The sequence below is a fragment of the Mesoplodon mirus genome (assembly GCF_964341445.2).
Source record: "Mesoplodon mirus genome assembly, chromosome: 16".
Classification (NCBI taxonomy): domain Eukaryota; kingdom Metazoa; phylum Chordata; class Mammalia; order Artiodactyla; family Ziphiidae; genus Mesoplodon; species Mesoplodon mirus.
The window spans coordinates 37,834,661-37,857,569 of record NC_138992.1 but is presented as its reverse complement, the minus strand read 5'-3'; the positions used below and the strand labels follow the sequence as shown (position 1 = coordinate 37,857,569).

At 39.1% G+C, this 22,909-nt stretch overlaps 1 protein-coding gene across 2 annotated transcripts in view; it reads left to right on the top strand.

Annotated features, from left to right (window-relative positions):
- CPQ (carboxypeptidase Q) overlaps positions 1-22,909 on the top strand; it is a 508,335-nt gene that overhangs the window by 369,051 nt on the left and 116,375 nt on the right. For both annotated transcript variants that reach the window (XM_082601612.1, XM_082601613.1), the window contains exon 6: positions 4,539-4,630. In XM_082601612.1, coding sequence (XP_082457738.1) covers positions 4,539-4,630 — 92 coding nt within the window. The remainder of the gene's footprint in view (positions 1-4,538; positions 4,631-22,909) is intronic.

Below are 22,909 nucleotides of genomic sequence, written 5' to 3'. Positions count from 1 at the left end.
ATATATGTGGAAACTGAGTATATTTACTGTAAGAGAAAATTGTGTTTTCTCTACTACAAAATTGGTGTCAGAACGGAGAAGAGTACTTATACATAGTTCTGACAGTACTGAAATGGAGTAGTAAACAGGCATTTGGGTTAATACACTTTGTTAACAAATAGTGTTCTTTAGAATTCATGATTTGGGAAATCTATCTACAAGGCTGGATTAATCTAAGCTTATTTTATTTTGGCCCACTCTTAGTGCAAGTGCTGGACAGTCAGTTGACCTTTTCAATTTATTGCTTTAACTCTCAGACTACTTATCTTTAAATTTGATAATAACAAAAAATAAACTCCAGCCAGATTGTTTTCACCTCTTCTCATAGGCACTATTTTCCCAATAGCATTATTACTCTCCTCAGTAAAATGAAAGTGAAATGCATGTGTCTTATTTCATAAACAAAGACAAAACTCTGACGTATTATCTGTAGTTTATGTTCTTTTAGAGAAAAACTGTAATGCCATAAAAGTTTGTTGTGGTATCTGAAGCTCTTAATAAAAATTCCAGGAGGTCAAGAGATCTCTGGGCAGTTGCATTACATTTATGGGGGAACTAATTGCCTATCTTCTGACAAAACCTCAATGAGACCTGACTCCTAGCCAGCTCAGCCTGGAGTCCTCCCTCTCACCTCCAATTCTAAGGTTTATTTCATGTGCTTGCCTTAGGCTGGTGCTGTAAACCACTGAGCCAGGGCCACAGCTGTGAGCTAGGATTACTGTGGAGCTATTCATTTGCCCTAGTTTCACTACAAGATGAGATCCCGGCATTTGACCTTGTATCACTTTGTTGTGTTGCTGTCATTCTTATTGTTTTATTATTGTTTTGTTGTTATTTTTGTTACTTTATATACTTAAAATGCCTAGCTTTGAGACCAGTTTGGATTTGAGATACACAATAAATTCTATTATTTTAAAATGACAAATGCAGACATCTTTGTATCAACTTTATTCAGTTTTCAGATTTATAAAGCTTTTTTAGTTTATCCAGAAACTAAAAATTCTGATTGGCCTTCGATTTTTAAAGTGAGGAAACAATTTCTATTTATTTGGATTTGGATATGCTCTATGTTGGAATGAGGGCCTATTCCATGCTGAAAGAAGTTATGTGTTTTTCTATGAGCTAGATGAAATTTGTGTTTCTCCCTTGGCTGGGTATGCATTACGTATAAACAAAGATGTTCTACGGTTCCTAGGGAAGAAGAATGAGGAAGATGCCTCCTTCCTGGTTCTCTCACAGGATTTCCCGGGAAATCATTGACACAGACTGAAGTCCGTGGAATGATGTAGAGTGAAGCTAACAGACAATTCTTGAAAGCCTACTATGCGCCAGGAACTGTGCTTCCTATATATTTGCCTGGTCTCATTTAATTTTCTTAACAAAATCATGAGGTCATTCCCCTTTTCCTTATTGTGTAGATGTGGAAACTGAGGCTCAGAGAGATTGGGAAACTAATCTAAAGTCAAAGAGCCAGAGGTAGCAGAGCAGGAAATCAAACAATGTTTATTGAGATTCCACAGCCAACACCTTTCTGTGCCCCATGCTGCCTGTCTGTGGACTCAGGTGGCCTGGGAGCTCCAACTCCACACTAAAGTCAGGGTCTAGTACTGAATGAAGTCCCATGCATTTCTCTTAGGTTCTAGGGACAATCAGAGTGTCAGAGTGGAAAAGAGACTTTGCAGCTCAGTCAGGTATTTGCTTAACCACTGGTTTCCTAACCTCTTCTGTTTGGGCCTTAACCTTGAATGTGGAGTAGGATGGGGACTGAACTTCTCCAGGGCTGGGAGGTGGCTCTGTCTCCTGAGGGCCAGCCATGCACCAGCTATGCTGTTGTTGTTTGGAGGCCTTAGCATTCTTCACTTCAAACCGATTACTTTTTTGTTATCTTAATATAACATCATTGGTTGTCTGGCTGATTGAAATGTGAAGGAGACTAATCCTGTACGGTAATGATTTGCAAGTAGAACACCAAATCTATGGGGATATTCAGGGCATTTGCTTTTAAAAGTTGATTTTTCTCTAACTTACACTAACTGTCCCTTGATCCTTATTTAGAGAATTCCATCATGTTAATAACTTGGTACTGTTTTGCTGGTAAATGAGGAGATATGTAAACAGAAAGTTTTTTCCCCTTCTTTATGGATCTAAAAACATGTTCAGAATTTTCATTTGCAGCACTTTAACTCTTTTTATTTTTTTTCTTTGTTGCGAGCAAAATGTCATTTGATTTAAATTGACACTAAGCACATTTCTGTTAGAGGAGCCAGTGACTATGGTCTTTAGACATAGACTGATTATATTTCTTAATCCAACAGCAGTTTAAGTTTGTGCTATGAATGTGAGTCGGTGGTTTGACTCTGTGCAGCAGGCAGTGGGTTCTTCACGATTCTTCTTTAGCAGGGGCTCAAATGACTTTGGAGGATTGTCCTGAGTATTTAGATGCCCCTTCTCTCTATGGGTAAAAGTGTGTGCTCTGTGCCCTGGCTCTCCATTATGTAGTTTTACAATTCATTCACTGAGTGTCTGTTGCATGGCAGACACAGCTTGTCTTCATCACACCTCATTTCATCCTCACAACCACCCGGGGAAGTTGTTACGTTATGAGCATGTAATATTCCCTCCACTCTTTAGATAAGGAAGCTGAAGTTCAGGTAGATCTATTTCCCAGTGGTTACAGAGCTAGTGCATATTAGTAGCAGGGCTCACCAGATCTGTCTGCCCTTTTCAACTACAACATTTTGCCTGGAAATGAGCTAGCAGGAAAGTTTTAGGAAATGAGGTTGGGACAGTGGTAGAGGGCTTTGAATTTTACTAGTGAGGCACCACACTTTGGATTAATGTATTCATTCAAGACCTATTTATTGGGCACCTAATACGTGCCAAACTCTCTGGGCACTGGGGGCATCACACTGAATCACAAAGCTTAAATACCTGCCTTTGAGAAGCTTACAGTATGGCTCTTGAAGGTTTTGAACAGAGAAATGACATGCTCTGGTATAAGTTTTACAAGAGTCTTGCTGACTGCAGTGCACACCCTCCGCTGCAGAGGGGCACAGGCTGAGGCAGGGAGACCAGTTAGGAGGACTGTTTTGCACCAGTCCAGGCAAAAGAAGGTGGGGCTTGGACCAGCGTGGTAGCAGAGGTGAAAAGTTGGATTCTAGATGGACTTAGAAGAAAACACCAATGGGATTTGCTGAACAATTGGATGTGGACATTGCTTGTCTAGGCTTTAACTGGAACTCAGGTCAGCCTGCCTCCTAAACCTGCGCTCTTTTAATTATGTTAAAATGCTCAAGTGTAAAGTAGCTTCACAATATTCAATTCAGTGAGAAACGTAGCTCCTTTTCAATGCCTTGACACTAGGCTTGTGAAGGCAGAATACTGGTTGGTGTCCAGAGGAGGCAACACAGAGCTCCATTTCCCAGGAGCATTTATCATCCAGGCTGAAGTCGACCAGACCCCTCCCTTGAAGAGGACCACGTGCCTGGGTGGCAGCAATTGGTTATACTCGACGTCTGTAGTGTGTCCATCCCGGAGCCATTCAAAGTCCTTCCCTATGGTTTCCCTGCAGTGAGGCAAGAGGACAGATCTTATCAATAAGATTTAAGCCCAGCTTCTCATGTTTCTGCCTTTGTTATTTCTCAGAAACCACATCATCAGGTCCAAATCAGAAATGAGTTTTAATTCTTGGTCAAAAAGTGGAACTTTTAGCATACTGTTTGACCACTGTAGTTAGCTTTTCGAAGCGGATACAGTCCAGCACTCGGTAAAAATGGTTCTAGATACGCCAGATCTGCTAGTAGCTTTAATAACTGCAGGATACAAGTTTGTATTTCCCAAGTCAATGAAATTGCCACCAAGCTGTTTGTGTGGTAATGAGATGAATAAAATATCATTCTCATTGAATTCATTTTCATTGACCTTAAGTGAATGACCTTATATTTCCAAGAAGGAGGGGAACATGACCCTGGGTAAACATAAGCATTGCATCTGCTTCACAATCATCACATTACTAAGGACAGAATGGGCAGCTAGCTATACTTGTGGATTTAGACTAAGAAGCAGCCCCCGACACACCTTGTCTTAAAGTAGAGGCAAATGATTGGGTTTCAGTTAATCACTGGAAGGCCTCATGATCTGTCTAGAGCCTAACTGCATCTTCTGGATGCAATCTAATATCCCAATGAACTTGGCCATCCATTGGGTACTACTGGGCAGGCTGTCCAGTTAAGGATATGAATAGAGGCTCTCAATTCCTGGCTGGCAGACCGCATTTATCACAACCCCTTTCTTCATTAACCTGCCCTAGAGATCAGCCCTGAGGGTACTCCTTTGTTTTGTCAGCCACACCCTAAATCAGGCAGCCACACCAGCAAGAGATGAATGTGCACACGTCTGATTCCCTCCTGCCTCCAGAATGCAGATAAGAGGCCCTGCCATTTTTCAAAAATTCAAAGGCAACTGAAGAATCACTTGTTTTATTTTCTTATTTTTCCCAGGGCTGCGTCCAAAGAGGACTCTGCGTTTGGTGCTCTGGACTGCAGAGGAGCAAGGTGGAATCGGTGCCTTGCAGTATTACCAATTACACAAGGTAAGAGAGCAGCCATGGACTGCTGGGCATTTGCACATGTAATATCAGTGTAAATACAGCAAAAGCACTGATGCTTTTAGTTTAAGAATTTCCTCTATTGTCCTGAAGACTCAGCAATACTTTGCGGTATGCCGGCCCTGGCAAACACCCCTTACAGAAGTCTTCATCCAGCTCCATAAAGGAGAATGCACTGGTGAGCTGAGGGTGCTGGGATGGAGCTGAATGATTTTCTATTTCTACATTAGTCTGTAGCCTTAGGACAATTACACCTGCTATGTGGCCATTTTCCTAAACTCTCTAGTTCTGCTATATTCATGTACGCCAGAGAAATAGTAATAGGTTAACATTCCCTGTTGCTACTGAGTCCACCCCCATGCCCCAATGTCCCAAACCCTCCTGGGAGCGCTGGTATTTGAGAGCCACATCCTGAGACCTTGAGTCAGCCAGGAGCATTGATAATGGCCATGGGAATAGCAGCAAAGAGCGGTCTCAGACCTGGGAATGTGGAGGACAGTGTGGTTTGACAGTGACCAATATAAGGCAAAAGTGAAGCTTGAAGCAAGAAGGTGATAGTGGAAGATCATAAATAGAAATAAAAGACTACGTTTAAGACAGGGGACAGGGAGTCCCAAGGCAAAAGAAATAGAAGCAAAAATAAATAAGTGAGATCTAATCAAACTTGAAAGCTTTTGCACAGCAAAGGAAACCACCAACAAAACAAAAATGCAATCTACGGAATGGGAGAAAATATTTGCAAATGACACGATCGACAAAGGATTAATAGCCAAAATACACAAACAACTCATACAACTCAATGTCAAAAAATGGGCAGAAGACCTAATAATACATTTCTCCAAAGAAGACATACAGATGGCCAACAGGCACATGAAAAGATGCTCAACATCTCTGATTATTAGAGAAATTCAAATCAAAACCACAATGAGGTATCACCTCACACCAGTCAGAATGACCATCATCAAAATGTCTACAGATAATAAATGCTGGAGATGGTGTGGAGAAAAGGGAACCCTTGTGCACTGTTAGCGGGAATGTAAATTGGTGCAGCCACTATGGAAAACAGTATGGAGGTTCCTTAAAAAACTAAAAATAGAGCTACCATATGATTCAGCAATCCTACTTCTAGGCATATATCTGGAAAAGATGAAAACTCTAATTCGAAAAGATACATGAACCCCAATGTTCACAGCAACACTATTTATAGTAGGCAAGTTATGTATATAATCCCATGATCAACTGGGATTTATCCCAGAGATGCAAGGATTGTTCAATATATGCAAATCAATTAGTGTGATACACCATATTAACAAACTGAAGAATAAAAACCATATGATCATCTGAGTAGATGCAGAAAAAGCTTTTGACAAAATTCAACAGCCATTTATGATAAAAACTCTCCAGAAAGTGGACATAGAGGAACCTACTTCAACATAATAGAGGCCATATACAACAAACCCACAGCAAACATCATTCTCAATGGTGAAAAACTGAAAGCATTTCCTCTAAGATCAGGAACAAGACAAGGATATGCACTCTCACTACTATTATTCAACATAGTCTTGGAAGTCCTAGCCACAGCAATCAGAGAAGAAAAAGAAATAAAAGAATACAAATTGCAAAAGAAGAAGTAAAACTGTCAATGTTTGCAGATGATATGATACTCTACATAGAGAATCCTAAAGATGCCACCAGAAAACTACTAGAGCTAATCAATGAATTTGGTGAAGTTGCAGGATACAAAATTAATGCACAGAAATCTCTTGCATTCCTATACACTAATGAAGAATAATCTGAAAGAGAAATTAAAGAAACACTCCCATTTACCATTGCAACAAAAAGAATAAAATACCTAGGAATAAACCTACCTAGGGAGACAAAAGACCTGTATGCAGAAAACTATAAGACACTGATGAAAGAAATTAAAGATGATACCAACAGATGGAGAATATACAATGTTCTTGGATTGGAAGAATCAATATTGTGAAAATGACTCTACTACCAAAAGCAATCTGCAGATTCAAGGCAATCCCTATCAAATTACCAATGGCATTTCTTTACAGAACTAGAAAAAAAATCTTAAAATTCGTATGGAGACACAAAAGACCCCAAATAGCCAAAGCAGTCTTGAGGGAAAAAAAAGCTGGAGGAATCAGACTCCCTGACTTCAGACTATACTGCAAAGCTACAGTAATCAAGACAGTATGGTACTGGCACAAAAACAGAAACATAGATCAATGGAACAAGATAGAAAGCCCAGAGATAAACCCACGCACCTATGGTCAACTAATCTATGACAAAGGAGGCAAGGATATACAATGGAGAAAAGACAGTCTCTTCAATAAGTGGTGCTGGGAAAACTGGACAGCTACATGTAAAAGAATGACATTAGAACACTCCCTAACACCATACACAAAGTTAAACTCAAAATGGATTAGACACCTTAAATGTAAGACCAGGCACTATAAAACTCTTAGAGGAAAACATAACACTCTTTGACATAAATCACAGCAAGTTATTTTTTTATCCACCTCCTAGAGTAATGGAAATGAAAACAAAAATAAACACATGGGACCTATTGAAACTTAAAAACTTTTGCATAGCAAAGGAAACCATAAACAAGATGAAAAGACAACCCTCAGAATGGGAGAAAATATTTGCAAATGAATCAACGGACAAAGGATTAATCTCCAAAATATATAAACAGCTCATGCAGCTCAATATTAAAGAAACAAACAACCCAATCCAAACATGGGCAGAAGACCTAAATAGACATTTCTCCAAAGAAGACATACAGATGGCCAACAAGCACATGAAAAGCCACTCTACACCACTAATTATCAGAGAAATGCAAATCAAAACTACAATGAGGTATCACCTCACACCAGTTAGAATGGGCATCATCAGAAAATCTACAAACAACAAATGCTGGAGAGGGTGTGGAGAAAAGGGAACCCTCTTGCACTGTTGGTGGCAATGTAAATTGATACAGCCACTATGGAGAACACTATGGAGGTTCCTTAAATAACTAAAACTAGAATTACCATATGACCCAACAGTCCCACTACTAGGCATATACCCAGAGAAAACCATAATTCAAAAAGACACATGCACCCCAATGTTCATTGCAGCACTATTTACACTAGCCAGGTCATGGAAGCAACGTAAATGCCCCTCAACAGACGAATGGATAAAGAAGATGTGGTACATATATACAACGGAATATTACTCAGCCATAAAAAGGAACGAAATTGGGTCATTTGTAGAGCTGTGGATGCATCTAGAGACTGCCATACAGAGTGAAGTAAGTCAGAAAGAGAAAAACAAATATCGTATATTAATGCATATATGTGGAATCTAGAAAATGGTACAGATGATCCAGTTTGCAGAGCAGAAATTGAGACACAGATGTAGAGAAGAAACGTATGGACACCAAGGGGGGAAAGCGGAGGGGGGGTGGGGGTGGGGGTGTGATGAATTGGGAGATTGGGATTGACATATATACACTGATGTGTATAAAATGCTTGACTAATAAGAAAAAGTAAATAAATAAAACATTAAAAAATCATATGCTAAAACTTATTGCCTAGGTAGTTTTCAAAATTGTAATCAGATTAATAGCTGCCTTTATGTCATAGTTATGCTTATGAAGTATTACTTGAATTATTATAATAATTGCTAGCCTTACTAAATTGTTCTGAAATATGTGAGACTATTTGTGGTTTGTGTATAAATTTTGAAACTAAAGTAGAACTTTATTGTGATATCTAAAACACACTTTCCAAGGAAACAAACTTCGGCTCAAAAAGGTCTATGTGCATTTTGGCAGGCATTACTAAGTAAAATAATTCTAACAGGAAGTACTGAGTTTTTCACTTTACATGTGTAATATACATGTACATTTATATTATTGATAACAATAGAATTTTCCTGCAAAATACTTATATAATTGGCTCCAAACAAAATTTATAAACTTATCATTTAGGTCATACAAAGTTATAAATAAATTATTGTATGGAAATATATTTTGGAGTCAACTAGAATAGCAATCATTCCTGGTGTCCATACAGCGTGCCCGTAACAATTCATAGCATAAAGTCCTATAAAGGATGTGTACATATTATTCTCTTATTTTAAAAAAAATGCTACTTTGCATATTTTGATAAACTGTAAACTTTTCTCCTAGTGTTCAAGTTCTTTCCACTGTATCTTCACATTAGCACATGAAGTTGAGAATTATTTATATGCATATTGTTTGTGCTTTATGTTTATTGATTTGTTTATAAGTAACACACTTTTCATGCTAACAGTGTTTTATTGAGGTATAAGTAGCATAGAGTGATAAAATGCACAGATCTTAAGTATACAGTGCAATATATTTGGCAAATGTATACCCCTGTGTAACCATCGCCCAGATCAAGATACAGAGTGTTCCTGTTATCCTAGGAAATTTCCCTTTCAGATCAACCTCTGACTCCACCAAAGATAACTAAAGATAACTATTATACTGCTTTTTATAACCACAGATTGGTTATGCCTGTTCTTGAATTTCAATGTTACAGTATATACTCCTAGGCTTCCTGCAATACGTAAACAAGTATGGTTTTGTGATTCTTCCATGCTGTTGCGGTAATAGCAGTTTGTCTCTTTCTGTTGCAGGGGAGTTTTTAAAAAAATTTTTTTAACATCTTTATTGGAGTATAATTGCTTTACAATGTTGTGTTAGTTTCTGCTGTATAACAAAGTGAATGAGCTATACGTATACATATATCCCCATATCCCCTCCCTCTTGTGTCTCCCTGCCACCCTCCCTATCCACCCCTCTAGGTGGTCACAAAGCATCCAGCTCATCTCCCTGTGCTATGCGACTGCTTCCCACTAGCTATCTATTTTACATTTGGTAGTGTATATGTGTCCATGCCGCTCTCTCACTTCGTTCCAGCTTACCCTTCCCCCTCCCTGTGTCCTCATTTCTATTCCCTACATCTGCGTCTTTATTCCTGTCCTGCCCCTAGGTTCATGAGAAACTTTTTTTTTTTTTTAGATTCCCTATATATGTGTTAGCATACGATATTTGTTTTTCTCTTTTGGACTTACTTCACTCTGTATGACAGACACTAGGTCCATAGAACTCACTACAAATAGTTTGGTTTCATTTCTTTTTATGGCTGAGTAATATTCCATTGTAAATATGTTCCACATCTTCTTTATCCATTCATCTGTCGATGGACACTTAGGTTGCTTCCATGTCCTGACTATTGTAAATAGAACTGCAATGAACATCGTGGTACATGTTTCTTTGAATTATGGTTTTCTCAGAATATATGCCCAGTAGTGGGATTGCTGGGTCATAGGGTAGTTCTATTTTTAGTTTTTAAGGAACCTCCATACTGTTCTCCATAGTAGCTGTATCAATTTACATTGCCACCAACAGGGCAAGAGAGTTCCCTTTTCTTAGCACCCTCTCCAGCATTTATTGTTTGTAGATTTTCTGATGATGGCCATTCTGACGGGTGTGAGGTGATACCTCATTGTAGTTTTGATTTGCATTTCTCTAATGATTAAGGATGTTGAGAATCCTTTCATGTGTTTGTTGGCAATCTGTATATCTTCTTTGGAGAAATGTCTATTTAGCTCTTCTGCCCATTATTGGATTGGGGTTTTTTTTTTTATATTGAGCTGCATGAGCTGATTGTATATTTTGGAGATTAATCCTTTGTCAGTTGCTTCGTTTGCAAATATTTCTCCCATTCTGATGGTTGTCTTCTCGTCTTGTTTATGGTTTCTTTTGCTGTGCAAAAGCTTTTAAGTTTCAATAGGTCCCATGTGTTTATTTTTGCTTTCATTTCCATTTCTCTAGGAGCTGGGTCAAAAAGGATCTTGCTGTGATTTATGTCATAGAGTGTTCTGCCTGAGTTTTCCTCTAGGAGTTTTATAGTGTCTGGCCTTACACTTAGGTCTTTAGTCCACCCTATACTGTTGTATACGGTGTTAGGGAGTGTTCTGATTTCATTCTTTTACATGTAGCTGTCCAGTTATCCCAGCACCACTTATTGAAGAGGCTGTCTTTTTTCCATTGTATATTCTTGCCTCCTTTATCAAAAATAAGGTGACCATGTGTGCGTGGGTTTACTTCTGGGCTTTCTATCCTGTTCCATTGATCTATATTTCTGTTTTTGTGCCAGTATCGTACTGTCTTCATTACTGTAGCTTTGTAGTATAGTCTGAAGTCCAGGAGCCTGATTCCTCCAGCTCCGTTTTTCTTCCTCAATGTTGCTTTGGCTGGGGCTGCCCTGGTGGTGCAGTGGTTAAGAATCCACCTGCCAATACAGGGGGCACGTGTTTGAGCCCTAGTCCAGGGAGATCCCACGTGCCATAGAACAGCTAAGCCCAGGTGCCACAACTACTGAGCCTGTGCTCTAGAGCCCGCCAGCCACAACCACTGAGCCTGAGTGCCACAATTACTATAGGCCGCCCGCCTAGAGCCTGTGCTCCACAACCAGAGAAGCCACCACAATGAGGAGCCCGCACACTGCAACGAAGAGTAGCCCCGCTCGCTGCAATTAGAGGAGTCCCATGCGCAGCAACAAAGAACCAATATAGCCAAAGAATAATTAATTAATTAATTAATTTAAAAGATTGCTCTGGCCATTCAGGGTCTTTTGTGTTTCCATACAAATTGTAAAATTTTTTGTTCTAGTTCTGTGAAAAATGCCAGTGGTAGTTTGATACGGATTGCATTGAACCTGTAGATTGCTTTGGGTAGTATAGTCATTTTCACAATGTTGATTCTTCCAATCCAAGAACGTGGTGTATCCCTCCCTCTGTTTGTATCATCTCTAATTTCTTTCATCAGTGTCTTATAGTTTTCTGCATATAGGTCTTTTTTCTCCTTCGGTAGGTTTATTCCTAGGTATTTTATTCTTCTTGTTGCAATGGTAAATGGGAGTATTTCCTTAATTTCTCTTCCAGATTTTTCATCATTAGTGGACAGGAATGCAAGAGATTTCTGTGTGTTAATTTTGTATCCTGCTACTTTACCAGATTCATTGATTAGCTCTAGTAGTTTTCTGGTAGAGTCTTTAGGATTCTCAATGTATAGTATCATGTCATCTGCAAACACTGACAGCTTTACTTCTTTTCTGATCTGGATTCCTTTTATTTCTTTTGCTTCTCTGATTGCTGTGGCTGAAACTTCCAAAACTATGTTGAATAATACTGGTGAGAGTGGACAACCTTGTCTTGTTCCTGATCTTAGTGGAAATTATTTCAGTTTTTCACCATTGAGAATGATGTTGGCTGTGGGTTTGTCATATATGGCCTTTATTATGTTGAGGTAAGTTCCCTCTAGGCCTACTTTCTGGAGGGTTTTAATCATAAATGGCTGTTGAATTTTGTTGAAAGCTTATTCTGCATCTTTTGAGATTATCATATGGTTTTTTTCCTTCAATTTGTTAATATGGTATATCACATTGATTGATTTGCGTATATTGAAGTATCCTTGCATTCCTGGGATAAACCCCACTTTATCTTGGTGCATAATCCTTTTAATGTGCTGTTGGATTCTGTTTGCTAGTATTTTGTTGAGGATTTTTGCATCTATGTTCATGAGTGTTATTGCCCTGTAGTTTTCTTTGCTTCTGACGTCTTTGTCTGGTTTTGGTATCTGGATGATGGTGGCCTCGTAGAATGAGTTTGGGAGTGTTACTCCCTCTGCTATATTTTGGAAGAGTTTGAGAAGGATGGGTGTTAGCTCTTCTCTAAATGTTTGATAGAATTCTCCTGTGAAGCCATCTGGTCCTGGGCTTTGTTTTTTGGAAGATTTTTAATCACAGTCTCAATATCAGTTCTTGTGATTGGTCTGTTTATATGTTTTATTTCTTCCTGTTTCAGCATCAGAAGGTTGTGCTTTTCTAAAAATGTGTCCATGTTTTCCAGGTTGTCCATTTTATTGGCATATAGTTGCTTGTAGTAATCTCTCATGATCCTTTGTATTTCTGCAGTGTCAGTTGTTACTTCTCCTTTTCCATTTCTAATTCTGTTGATTTGAATCTTCTCTCTTTTTTTCTTGATGAGTCTGGCTAATGATTTATCAATTTTTTTTATCTTCTCATAGAACCAGCTTTTAGTTTTATTGATCTTTGCTGTTGTTTCCTTCATTTCTTTTTCATTTATTTCTGATCTGATCTTTATGATTTCATTCCTTCTGCTAACATTGGGGTTTTTTTTATCTTTCTCTAATTGCTTTAGATGTACAGTTAGGTTGTTTATTTGAGATGTTTCTTGTTTCTTAAGGTAGGATTGTATTGCTATAAACTTCCCTCTGAGAACTGCTTTTGCTGCATCCCATAGCTTTTGCAACGTTGCATTTTCATTGTCATTTGTTTCTAGATATTTTTTATTTCCCTTTTGATTTCTCCAGTAATCTCTTGGTTATTTAGTAGCATATTGTTTAGCCTCCATGTGTTCATATATTTTAAGTTTTTTTCCTGTAATTGATATCTAGTCTCATAATGTTGTGGTCAGAAAAGATGCTTGATATGATTTCAATTCTCTTAAATTTACCAAGTCTTGATTTGTGACCCAATATATGATCTATTTGCAGAATCTTCCATGAGCACTTGAGAAAAGTGTATCCTGTTGGTTTTGGATGGAATGTCCTATAAATATCAATGAAGTCCATCTTGTTTAATGTATCATTTAAAGCTTGTGTTTCCTTATTTATTTTCATTTTGGATGATCTGTCCATTGATGAAAATGGGGTGTTAAAGTCCCCTACTATTATTGTGTTACTGTTGATTTCCCCTTTTATGGCTGTTAGCTTTTGCCTTATCTACTGAGGTGCTCCTATATTGGGTGCATAAATATTTACAATTGTTACATCTTCTTCTTGGATTGATCCCTTGATCATTATGTAATGTCCCTCTTTGTCTCTTGTAATAGTCTTTATTTTAAAGTCTATTTTGTCTGATACGAAAATTGCTACTCCAGCTTTCTTTTGATTTCCATTTGCATGGAACATCTTTTTCCATCCCCTCACTTTCAATTTGTATGTGTCCCTAGGTCTGAAGTGGGTCTCTTGTAGACAGCATATATATGGGTCTTATTTTTGTATCCATTCAGCCAGTCTGTGTCTTTTGATTGGTGTATTTAATCCATTTACATTTCGAGTAATTATCAATACATATGTTCCTATTACCATTATCTTAATTATTTTGGGTTTGTTTTTGTGGGTCTTTTCCTGCTCTTGTGTTTCCTGCCTAGAGAAGTTCCTTTAGCATTTGTTGTAGAGCTGGTTTGGTGGTGCTGAATTCTCTTAACTTTTACTTATCTGTAAAGGTTTTAATTTCTCTTGAATGTGAATGAGGTCCTTGCTGGCTAGGGTAATTTTGGTTCTAGGTTTTTCCCTTTCATCACTTTAGATATGTCTTGCCCCTCCCTTCTGGCTTGCAGAGTTTCTGCTGAAAGATCAGCTGTTAACCTTATGGGGATTCCCTTGTATGTTATTTGTTGGTTTTCTATTGCTGTTTTTAATATTTTTTCTTTGTATTTAATTTTTGATAGTTTGATTAATACGTGTCTTGGCATGTTTCTCCTTGGATTTTTCCTGTATTGGACTCTCTGGGCTTCCTGGACTTGATTGACTATTTCCTTTCCCGTGTTAGGGAAGTTTTTGGTTATAATCTCTTCAATATTTTCTCATTCCCTTTCTTTTTCTCTTCTTCTTCTGGGACCCCTATAATTCAAACATTGATGCATTTACTGTTGTCCCAGGCGTCTCTGAGACTGTACTCAATTCTTTTCATTCTTTTTTCATTATTCTGCTCTGCAGTAGTTATTTCCACTATTGTATCTTCCAGGTCACGTATCCATTCTTCTGCCTCAGTTATTCTGCTACTGATTCCTTCTAGAGTATTTTTAATTTCATTTATTTTGTTGTTCATCATTGTTTGTTTGCTCTTTAATTCTTCTAGGTCCTTGTTAAACGTTTCTTATATTTTCTCCATTCTATTTCCAAGATTTTGGATCATCTTTACTATTGTTACTCTGAATTCTTTTTCAGGTAGACTGCTTTTCCTCTTCATTTGTTTGGTCTGGTGAATTTTTACCTTGCTTTTTCATCTGCTGCATATTTCTCTGTCTTCTCATTTTGTTTAACCTACTGTGTTTGGTGTCTCCTTTTCACAGGCTGCAGGTTCGTAGTTCCCATTGTTTTTGGTGTCTGCCCCCAGTGGGTGAGATTGGTTCAGTGACTTTGTAGGTTTCCTTGTGTAGGGGACTGGTGCCTGTGTTCTGGTGGGTGGGACTGGATCTTGTTTTTCTGGTGGGCAGGGCTGTGTCTGGTGGTGTGTTTTGGGGTGTCTGTGAACTTAGTATGTTTTTAGGCAGCCTCTCTGCTAATGGGTGGGGTTGTGTTCCTGTTTTGCTAATTGTTTGGCATGGGGTGTCCAGCACTGGAGCTTGCTGGCCATTGGGTGGAGCTGGGTCTTCGTGTTGAGACGGTAGTCTCTGGGAGAGCTCTTGCCGATTGATATTACACGGGGCCAGGAGATCTCTGGTGGTCCAGTGTCCTGAACTCTGCTGACCCACCTCAGAGGCTCAGGCCTGACACCCTGCCAGAGCACCAAGACCCTGTTAGCCGCACAGCAGTGAGTGTGGCAGTCTCCATTCTGAAATCAGATTATGAGGGTCTACAATAGCTGTTCAGCTAGAACAGACTTGGGAGCACTTTGTCTACGAGGCTGTCTCCAGCAGCTGGTGGCTAAAAGAGTAGGTCTCCGCATGTGCTGCCAGAATCTTAAACGTTTATATAGAGGTCTTCATTGGGTTCAGTCACAGATTCGGTACAGATTGTCTCAAGAACACCTTACTCTCTCAAGGCTGTGTGCTTGAAACAGCCCTAAGCCTGAGGGTCTACAAGCTGCAGAAAGACGAGACCACCCTAGGCGGCCTGCAAGCAATCATTCTTGCCAGGAACCCTTCTGCTGCTCTTGTGGAATCCGGCTTCCCCCGCCGCTGCCAGAAGAAAAAGCTGAAGAGTAGTTTTTTATTGTGTGAATAGTATATATCACAACTTCTTTATCCATTCTCCTATTGATGGTCATTTGGGTTGCTTCTAGTTTTAGCTATTATAAATAAGGCTGATATGACCATTTTCAAACAAATCTTTTGATGAACATGTACATTTCTTTTCTTTTCTAGGAGTAGAATTGCTGGGTCACATGGTAGATGAATGTCTAACTTTGTTAGAAACTGCCCAAGTGGTAGGAGGCTGTACCATTCAACGTTCCACCAGCAACACATGAGAGTCTTAATTACTCCCCATCCTTCCCAATACTTAGTAGTATTTGTTAGACTTTTTATTTCTGACCATTCTTGTGGGAGTAATATTTTTATATTTTACAAGGTACCACTCTAAAAGTTCCAAGAAAAGTTCTGACTCCACTTATGATAGTCATCATTCTTTCACCCTTTCCTGCTTCCTTGCCTTAAGACTACCACCTTCATTCTGTATGCTGCCTTATGACTTAGTGAGGTCAAGGGCCTTTTACCCATCTGTTAATGGTTGGAGTGACCTTATTTCAATTTGGAGGAACAGCTCGGAAGAGCAGGACATAGAAATGCCATCCTCTCATAAGCAACAGCTGACTCCCTGGAGGCAGACTTCGCATGGGAGCTGGGGCTGCTGGAACTCACTGGAGCCAAAGGGAGCCTGAGGCAAGAAGGAGCCCCAAAAGCATTTGGGGAGGGAGATTTCCCTTATGCCCAGAAAAGAGGTTATTCTAGAAGGCAGGAAAAAAGATGTCAGAAAATGCTTTGTGTTATTCTTTATTGATAAAATTATTACTTTTTAAAAAATATGAACTGCCTTTTTGGTTGAATTCAGCTTGCATTCACTGAGAAGGAAATGTCACCACATATGGAAGGATATTATTGTGGTCTAGTGATTTTTAAGAGTTTACTTATAGGAGTGGAATTTAACTTTGTAATTAAAAAATATTACAGATGATTTTATTGAATTTTCAAGTCAATGAGGAAAATGAGTATTGTCCAGATGCCATTTGCCTAATCTGCTTTTCATGGGAACAATGTTACTTTCTTCTCTACTCTTGGAAGGAGAGCAGGATGTCATTTCTCATGTCCTGAAATGTACAAAGGAGGAAAACCACCCTAAAATAGTTTCAACTGGATTGCTGGCATTTTTTAATCTTTTCCATTTTAAGCAAAAATATGATCTGGCATAATTAGAATGAGTAAGGTAATCTGGCCTTGAGAAAGCCTCATTACACAAAGTAATCAAATAAAATAGATTGATATGTTCTCTTCTGGCATGAAAAATATTTTAACCTTTTCCTGATTTATTGCACAAACTACTGGCAATTGAATTACTGGGATTATGAACACTGCCGTGTTCTGGTAGTCATTAATATAGGCAATATTTTAAACAGGCTTTATTAAATGAGGGATGGGATGTATGATCATTCTAAATGCATTATTTTATCCTAACTCTAGCCGACTGTAAAACAGAAAAAGTTAAAATGAATACATATAATATTTTGTCAGAATTTCTGATGTTGCCACGCTGAGGAACAAAACTTCCTCTTAAGTAAATATACAAAAATGCTAGCTTCTTTTAGTAGTAAAGTTCTTGCCAACTTCCCAGCCCACACTGGGTTCATGTTCCACTCGAAAATAAAGGGATATTTAGAAATGCTTGTGAGAATTCTTCATGTTATCTGGGCAAATGGGTTTACTTTGACATTTTTATTTTGCCAATCCTACTGCCTCTATATAATGTTAATTTAGCTAGATTGACAGTGTTAGAGTGAGCACAGTTTTGTACTCATCTGCAGCTCTGGTTATAAAAATAATAGACCTGATATACTCATTCAGCCTAATTGCGTCTGGACTGTGTCTCCAGAACGGCCTTGCTTATATTGTTAATGTTCCATGCAGTATAGATGTACTAATCAGAGGTTATTGTTTTAATCATTACTGCTGGGCTTTTATACATCCCATGTTTTTCTTTCAGTGCCTAGGTATTTGCATTAGTCTGTCAAGCATATCACAAAATTGGTTTAAATTTCATTTATCTCAGCGTGTTCTTGGTCTGGAGCCCCATCTAGTTCCAACATTCACATAGTTTCTATAGCACACCTGGGGGCCCTTTGGGGTCTTATTAGAATCTGTGGATTTCATTTTTTAAAAAAAGGAAAGGGCTGTCTTTTGTATTTGCTTTCTCCTGAGAATTCCATTATGACTATGGGACTCCAGAATATTCTGTATGGTATTTATATATAGATGTTATGTCAGCCTGGGAAGAGTTGTCAAAATATTCCCTTTGGTATTAGGACAATCACATTATGCCACCTTGCAAATGAACAAGAGTAGGCTTTCACTCACCTCTTTCCTTTATCTCTTTAGAAGGGATACGTCTTAGCTCAGTTTTTATTATTTTTTTCCACATAAGAGAAAAGACATAAAGTAAGAAGACTGGCTGTGACAACAAGAATGGAAACTTTGACCTTGCCTACTAGAGTTGTGGGACAATATTTGTCATATAAGGCCTTATGTTTTCAGGTCACAATGAAGTTGGCTTGGGTATTAGTTTTAGCCCATACATGTAAAGAACCATATCCTGACTTCTCTGCTACCATCACTAAGCCAAATAAGCCAACTGCATTTCAAAGTTGCTTCTGAGAACATTGTGCCAAAACACTCAGGTTTACTGTGAGTTCTTGTGGCTGGCATCTTATCTCATTTGTTCTCCAGTCGTGAAACCATGAAGGACTTCAGTTTGTATCCAGCCCATTTTACCAGCTCACTAGAGGTTGCCTACTAGGCACAAACAGTTTCTGCCTCAGTGCCTCCCTATTGCTAACCAGGTGGTGATCTGACCCAGAAGGACCCATAGCGTATTTAGTGCATGAACTTCCTAAGGAAATCAGATTGGCACACCAAGATACACAAATCTGAACTGAGGTGTCATGCTTAGGATCACAAGTGACCTATGGATCACAAGAGCCTTTGGGACTAAATTGTCTCATCCCCATGCACTTGGGCCGTAGTACATTACAGAGTCAGCAAACCACTTTCTAACCAGCAGCACTATTTTAATTTGCCTGGGAATGTCATCTTCCCTTTGTCTTCTAAAAGCAGGGGTTGGCCAGCTTTCTTTACGGTCCAAGTAGTAAATATGTTAGGCTTTCAGGCCATACGATCTCTCTACTCAGTTGTCATTGTAGTCCCAAAGTTGTCATAGACAATACTAAATAAATGAGCAGAGCTGTTTCCCAGTAAAATATAAGGAGGAGAAGAAGGCAGAGAAGGAGAAGGGGGGAGAGGGGGTGGAGAAGGGAGAGGTGGTCGGAATTGGCATGCTGGCCATAATATGATGATTCCTGTTATTGGAAAGAAGTTTTTTTTTTTTTTTTTTTTTTTTTTCCCTTTTTGCGGTACGCGGGCCTCTCACTGTTGTGGCCTCTCCCGTTGCGGAGCACAGGCTCCGGATGCGCAGGCCCAGCGGCCGTGGCTCACGGGCCCAGCCGCTCCGCGGCATATGGGATCCTCCCAGACCGGGACACGAACCCGTATCCCCTGCATCGGCAGGCGGACTCTCAACCACTGCGCCACCAGGGAGGCCCGGAAAGAAGTTTTTAGAGAACTTTCTTCTGAAGCCTTTTCCAATCTCATGATCACACCTTTTGGTGGAAGAGCTTTGTAGCACATGATGGTATTCTAACATTTAAAGTGTCTTATCTCTAACATTTAGTTTTTTGTTTGTTTGTTTGTTTGTTTGGGTTTTTTTTTGCGGTACGCGGGCCTCTTACTGTTGCAGCCTCTCCCCTTGCGGAGCACAGGCTCCAGACGCGCAGGCTCAGTAGTTGTGGCTCACGGGCCCAGCCGCTCCGCGGCATGTGGGATCTTCCCAGACCGGGGCACAAACCCGTGTCCCCTGCATCAGCAGGCAGACTCTCAACCACTGCGCCACCAGGGAAGCCGCTAACACTTAGATTTTAATATGACTGTTATTTGTATGCTCAGCAGTCAAGAGGTTGCAGTTTTTGTCCCTTAGATATTTGGCCAGGAGAACACACCATTACCAGGTCAGTCTGTAGCCTTAGTTCTAGCCCAGTGAGCCACACAACAGGCATAGTAAGTTGATTGGAGGAAGGGGTTAACATACTTCCTCAATATTTCCTAAAGCACGAGCAGAACCTTTTATTAAGATAACTAAATGTGAATTTAGTTATTTAGTTATTGAAACTCACTAAATGTGAGTTTCAAATAACATTTGAAAATATATTTTAAATGGCATTTTTTTAAAAAGTGTACACATATAGAAGCATCTTTTAAAGAAATGAACACTCTAATATATCTGGACGACTTTCCACTAATCCTTAACAATTGCCATTCACTGTTTAACCACATCCTAGTTTTATCTGTAGCTTTGCCTGCAATGTTTCTTTTTTTAAATCTGAATTATTGTCTGGGAGAGAGGCTCTTCCCAGAGACCCCAAGAAACTCATGTCTTTTGGTAATCAGTAGCCCTTCTGGAAGTTTGCCCCCTACTCTGGCTGCTGTGGTTTTTGTGTACTTGTGCTAGAATAATACATAATCATTGAAGAATGGTCTGTCGATGATGGCTTGAGGAATGAACGGGCAGAATCAAACTAGCAGGGCTGCCAGCAAGATCAATGCTAGAAAGCAGATACTGGATGGTGAGTTTACTTCGTACTCTGAGAGCAGTGTCCAGAAGTCATAATAGGTAGTACTAAAACTATGTTGCTTTTAGGGCTGAAGATCAAACAGGGAACTGAGAAGCAGAATTGTGGGACACAGCTGAGAGTGCAACCTGAGTATTGCCCACAGGCCTTTGTCTTTCTCTCTGGAACTCATCCTAATAGGTCATTCCTAGAAGTATTAACCCAAGTCCTGTGTTGTCTTAAAGATACCACTTGGCCCCTGATAGAGAAAGTCTTGTTCTGGCTTTCTAACTTCCTTATCTATTAGGGCACATCTATAGTTCCTTCTGACTCATCTATTTGTGTTAAAAACATAAAGGCATAATTTTTTCCTAACCAAAAGATTAGAACTCTGATTCCTTATTTTCTTTCAGAAGAAAGAAAGATGCATCCTTGCATCCTCTTGCATCCTCTTATCCAATGATTGTCCTGCATTTACAATTATTCATTCTAGAAGCTGAGGTTACCCCGAACAACCAGCAGTTTGTCTAAACTGCTTTGGTTTCAGAGTTCTCTTAAGGGAGAGTTCTCAGAATCAATTTCTCAAGAGCTTTTGTACCCCACACAGCAAAACATATATAAACAACAATTCGAATTTTAAAAGCTTAACAAGGCCTTTCAACAAAGGTTTAAACTGGTTTCGTAACATGAGTTATTTTGAGATTAGACAGAATTTTCATTACTAGTTAAAACAGGAATGTAATTTGCTTTTATAAATTTCTATGGTTTCATTTAATAAAACTCATCCCTGTGAAAGCAGAGGTGATGCTGTGTTAAATACTTGTAAATGTGTTTCAGGAAACTCTCCAGGTATTAACTAAGGCCCAGGAGAATACATAGCACGCATCCTTCCCCCGACATTGGCATAACTGGATAGTATTTTCCCCTCCAAAGCTCTGGAATACTTTATCATGCTCCAAAGAGCCAAATGGGAGACAATGAAGCTGTTTTGTCATTTGAATTAGGGAAGTCAAAAGGAAGAGAATGTGATAGTAAACAGAGGGAAGAGTGCTTTGTGAAAATTGTCCATTTTTTTTTCATGTAAGGGAAAATACTTTGTTTCTTTTCATAGATCTGGAAATTCAATACTAGAGATTTTTTTAGATAGACTTATAGAGAGAAAAGAAACAATCAAGAATTTTGAAAGCTTCCGTTTCCCAAACCATTATGTACTATGTTCTTACTATTTACAAGGTGTCATTGTAATCTCTTGCATCTATATGATCATTTATAAATATGAATACTTTTTCATAGACATTGATAATAGTCATGACCCTGGTAGTTGCCAGGCCATGGACTGCTTAACTTACTTCATATTTGGAAAAAAAAAAAGTTCGAGAGGTTAATAAAAAGATGTACCCAAAGTTGCACAGCACAGATATGAGGTACAGAGCCTGAACTTGAACCTAGCTTTTCTGTCTCTAGACTTCAGCCATAAGGACTTCTCTGACCATGCACTTCTCTGTATACTTATCTTATACGTAGGATATACCTACATTTATATTAATATGTACATTTATCCGCTTGTCATAGTCTGAAGCACATACACACCAATTTATTCAGGCATGGTGGCTACAGTAACACATGAATGGATGAATGGAGAAGTCACTTCCAAGTGCTTAGTTTAAAACACATATAGCACAGAATCATATTCTACCACATTTTGGAGTTTAAGGCCAAGGGATTTTGTATAATCATGCAGACATTAGCTGTCACCAATAATTCTCAATGTTTTATATTCTCACTTTCTCTGAAAAGTATAAAAATATATTTATTTGTCCCTGAAGTTAACTTTTTATATACTGCTACAATGATTTTTTTTTAATCTTCCCTGTAATTTTCTTCTAATTTGGGGTACTTTCTAAGTAATGTTTTAGCTAGACAATAGATATTTGGTTGGCCAAAATGTTCCTTCAGGGGCTTCCCTGGTGGCTCAGTGGTTGAGAGTCCGCCTGCCGATGCAGGGGACACAGGTTTGTGCCCCAGTCTGGGAAGATCTCACATGCCGCGGAGCGGCTGGGCCCATGAGCCATGGCCACTGAGCCTGCGCGTCCGGAGCCTGTGCTCTGCAAAGGGAGAGACCACAACAGTGAGAGGCCCGTGTACCGCAAAAAAAAAAAAAAAAGTTCCTTCGGTTTTTAAGTAAAAATAAAAGACACATTTTTCACTTTCACCAAGAACTTTATTGAACAACATATTCACCCTTTTGTTCCACTACCTTCTGCCACTTTTCAGGCAACTTCATAATTCCATCTTCCCAAAATTTTTTATCTTTTAGAGCAAAGAACTGTACCAGGTGCCTTTTACAGTCTTCAGGGAATTGACTTTTTTCCATTGAGAGAATTTTGTAAAGACCAAAATAAATGTAAATCCAAAGGTGCGGTGTCTGATGAATATGGCGGATGAATCAGAACTTCCCAGACAAGCTGTAACAGTTTTTGCCTGGTCATCAAAGAAACGTGTGGTCTTGCATTATCCTGATGGAAGATTATGTATTTTCTGTTGACTAATTGCGGAC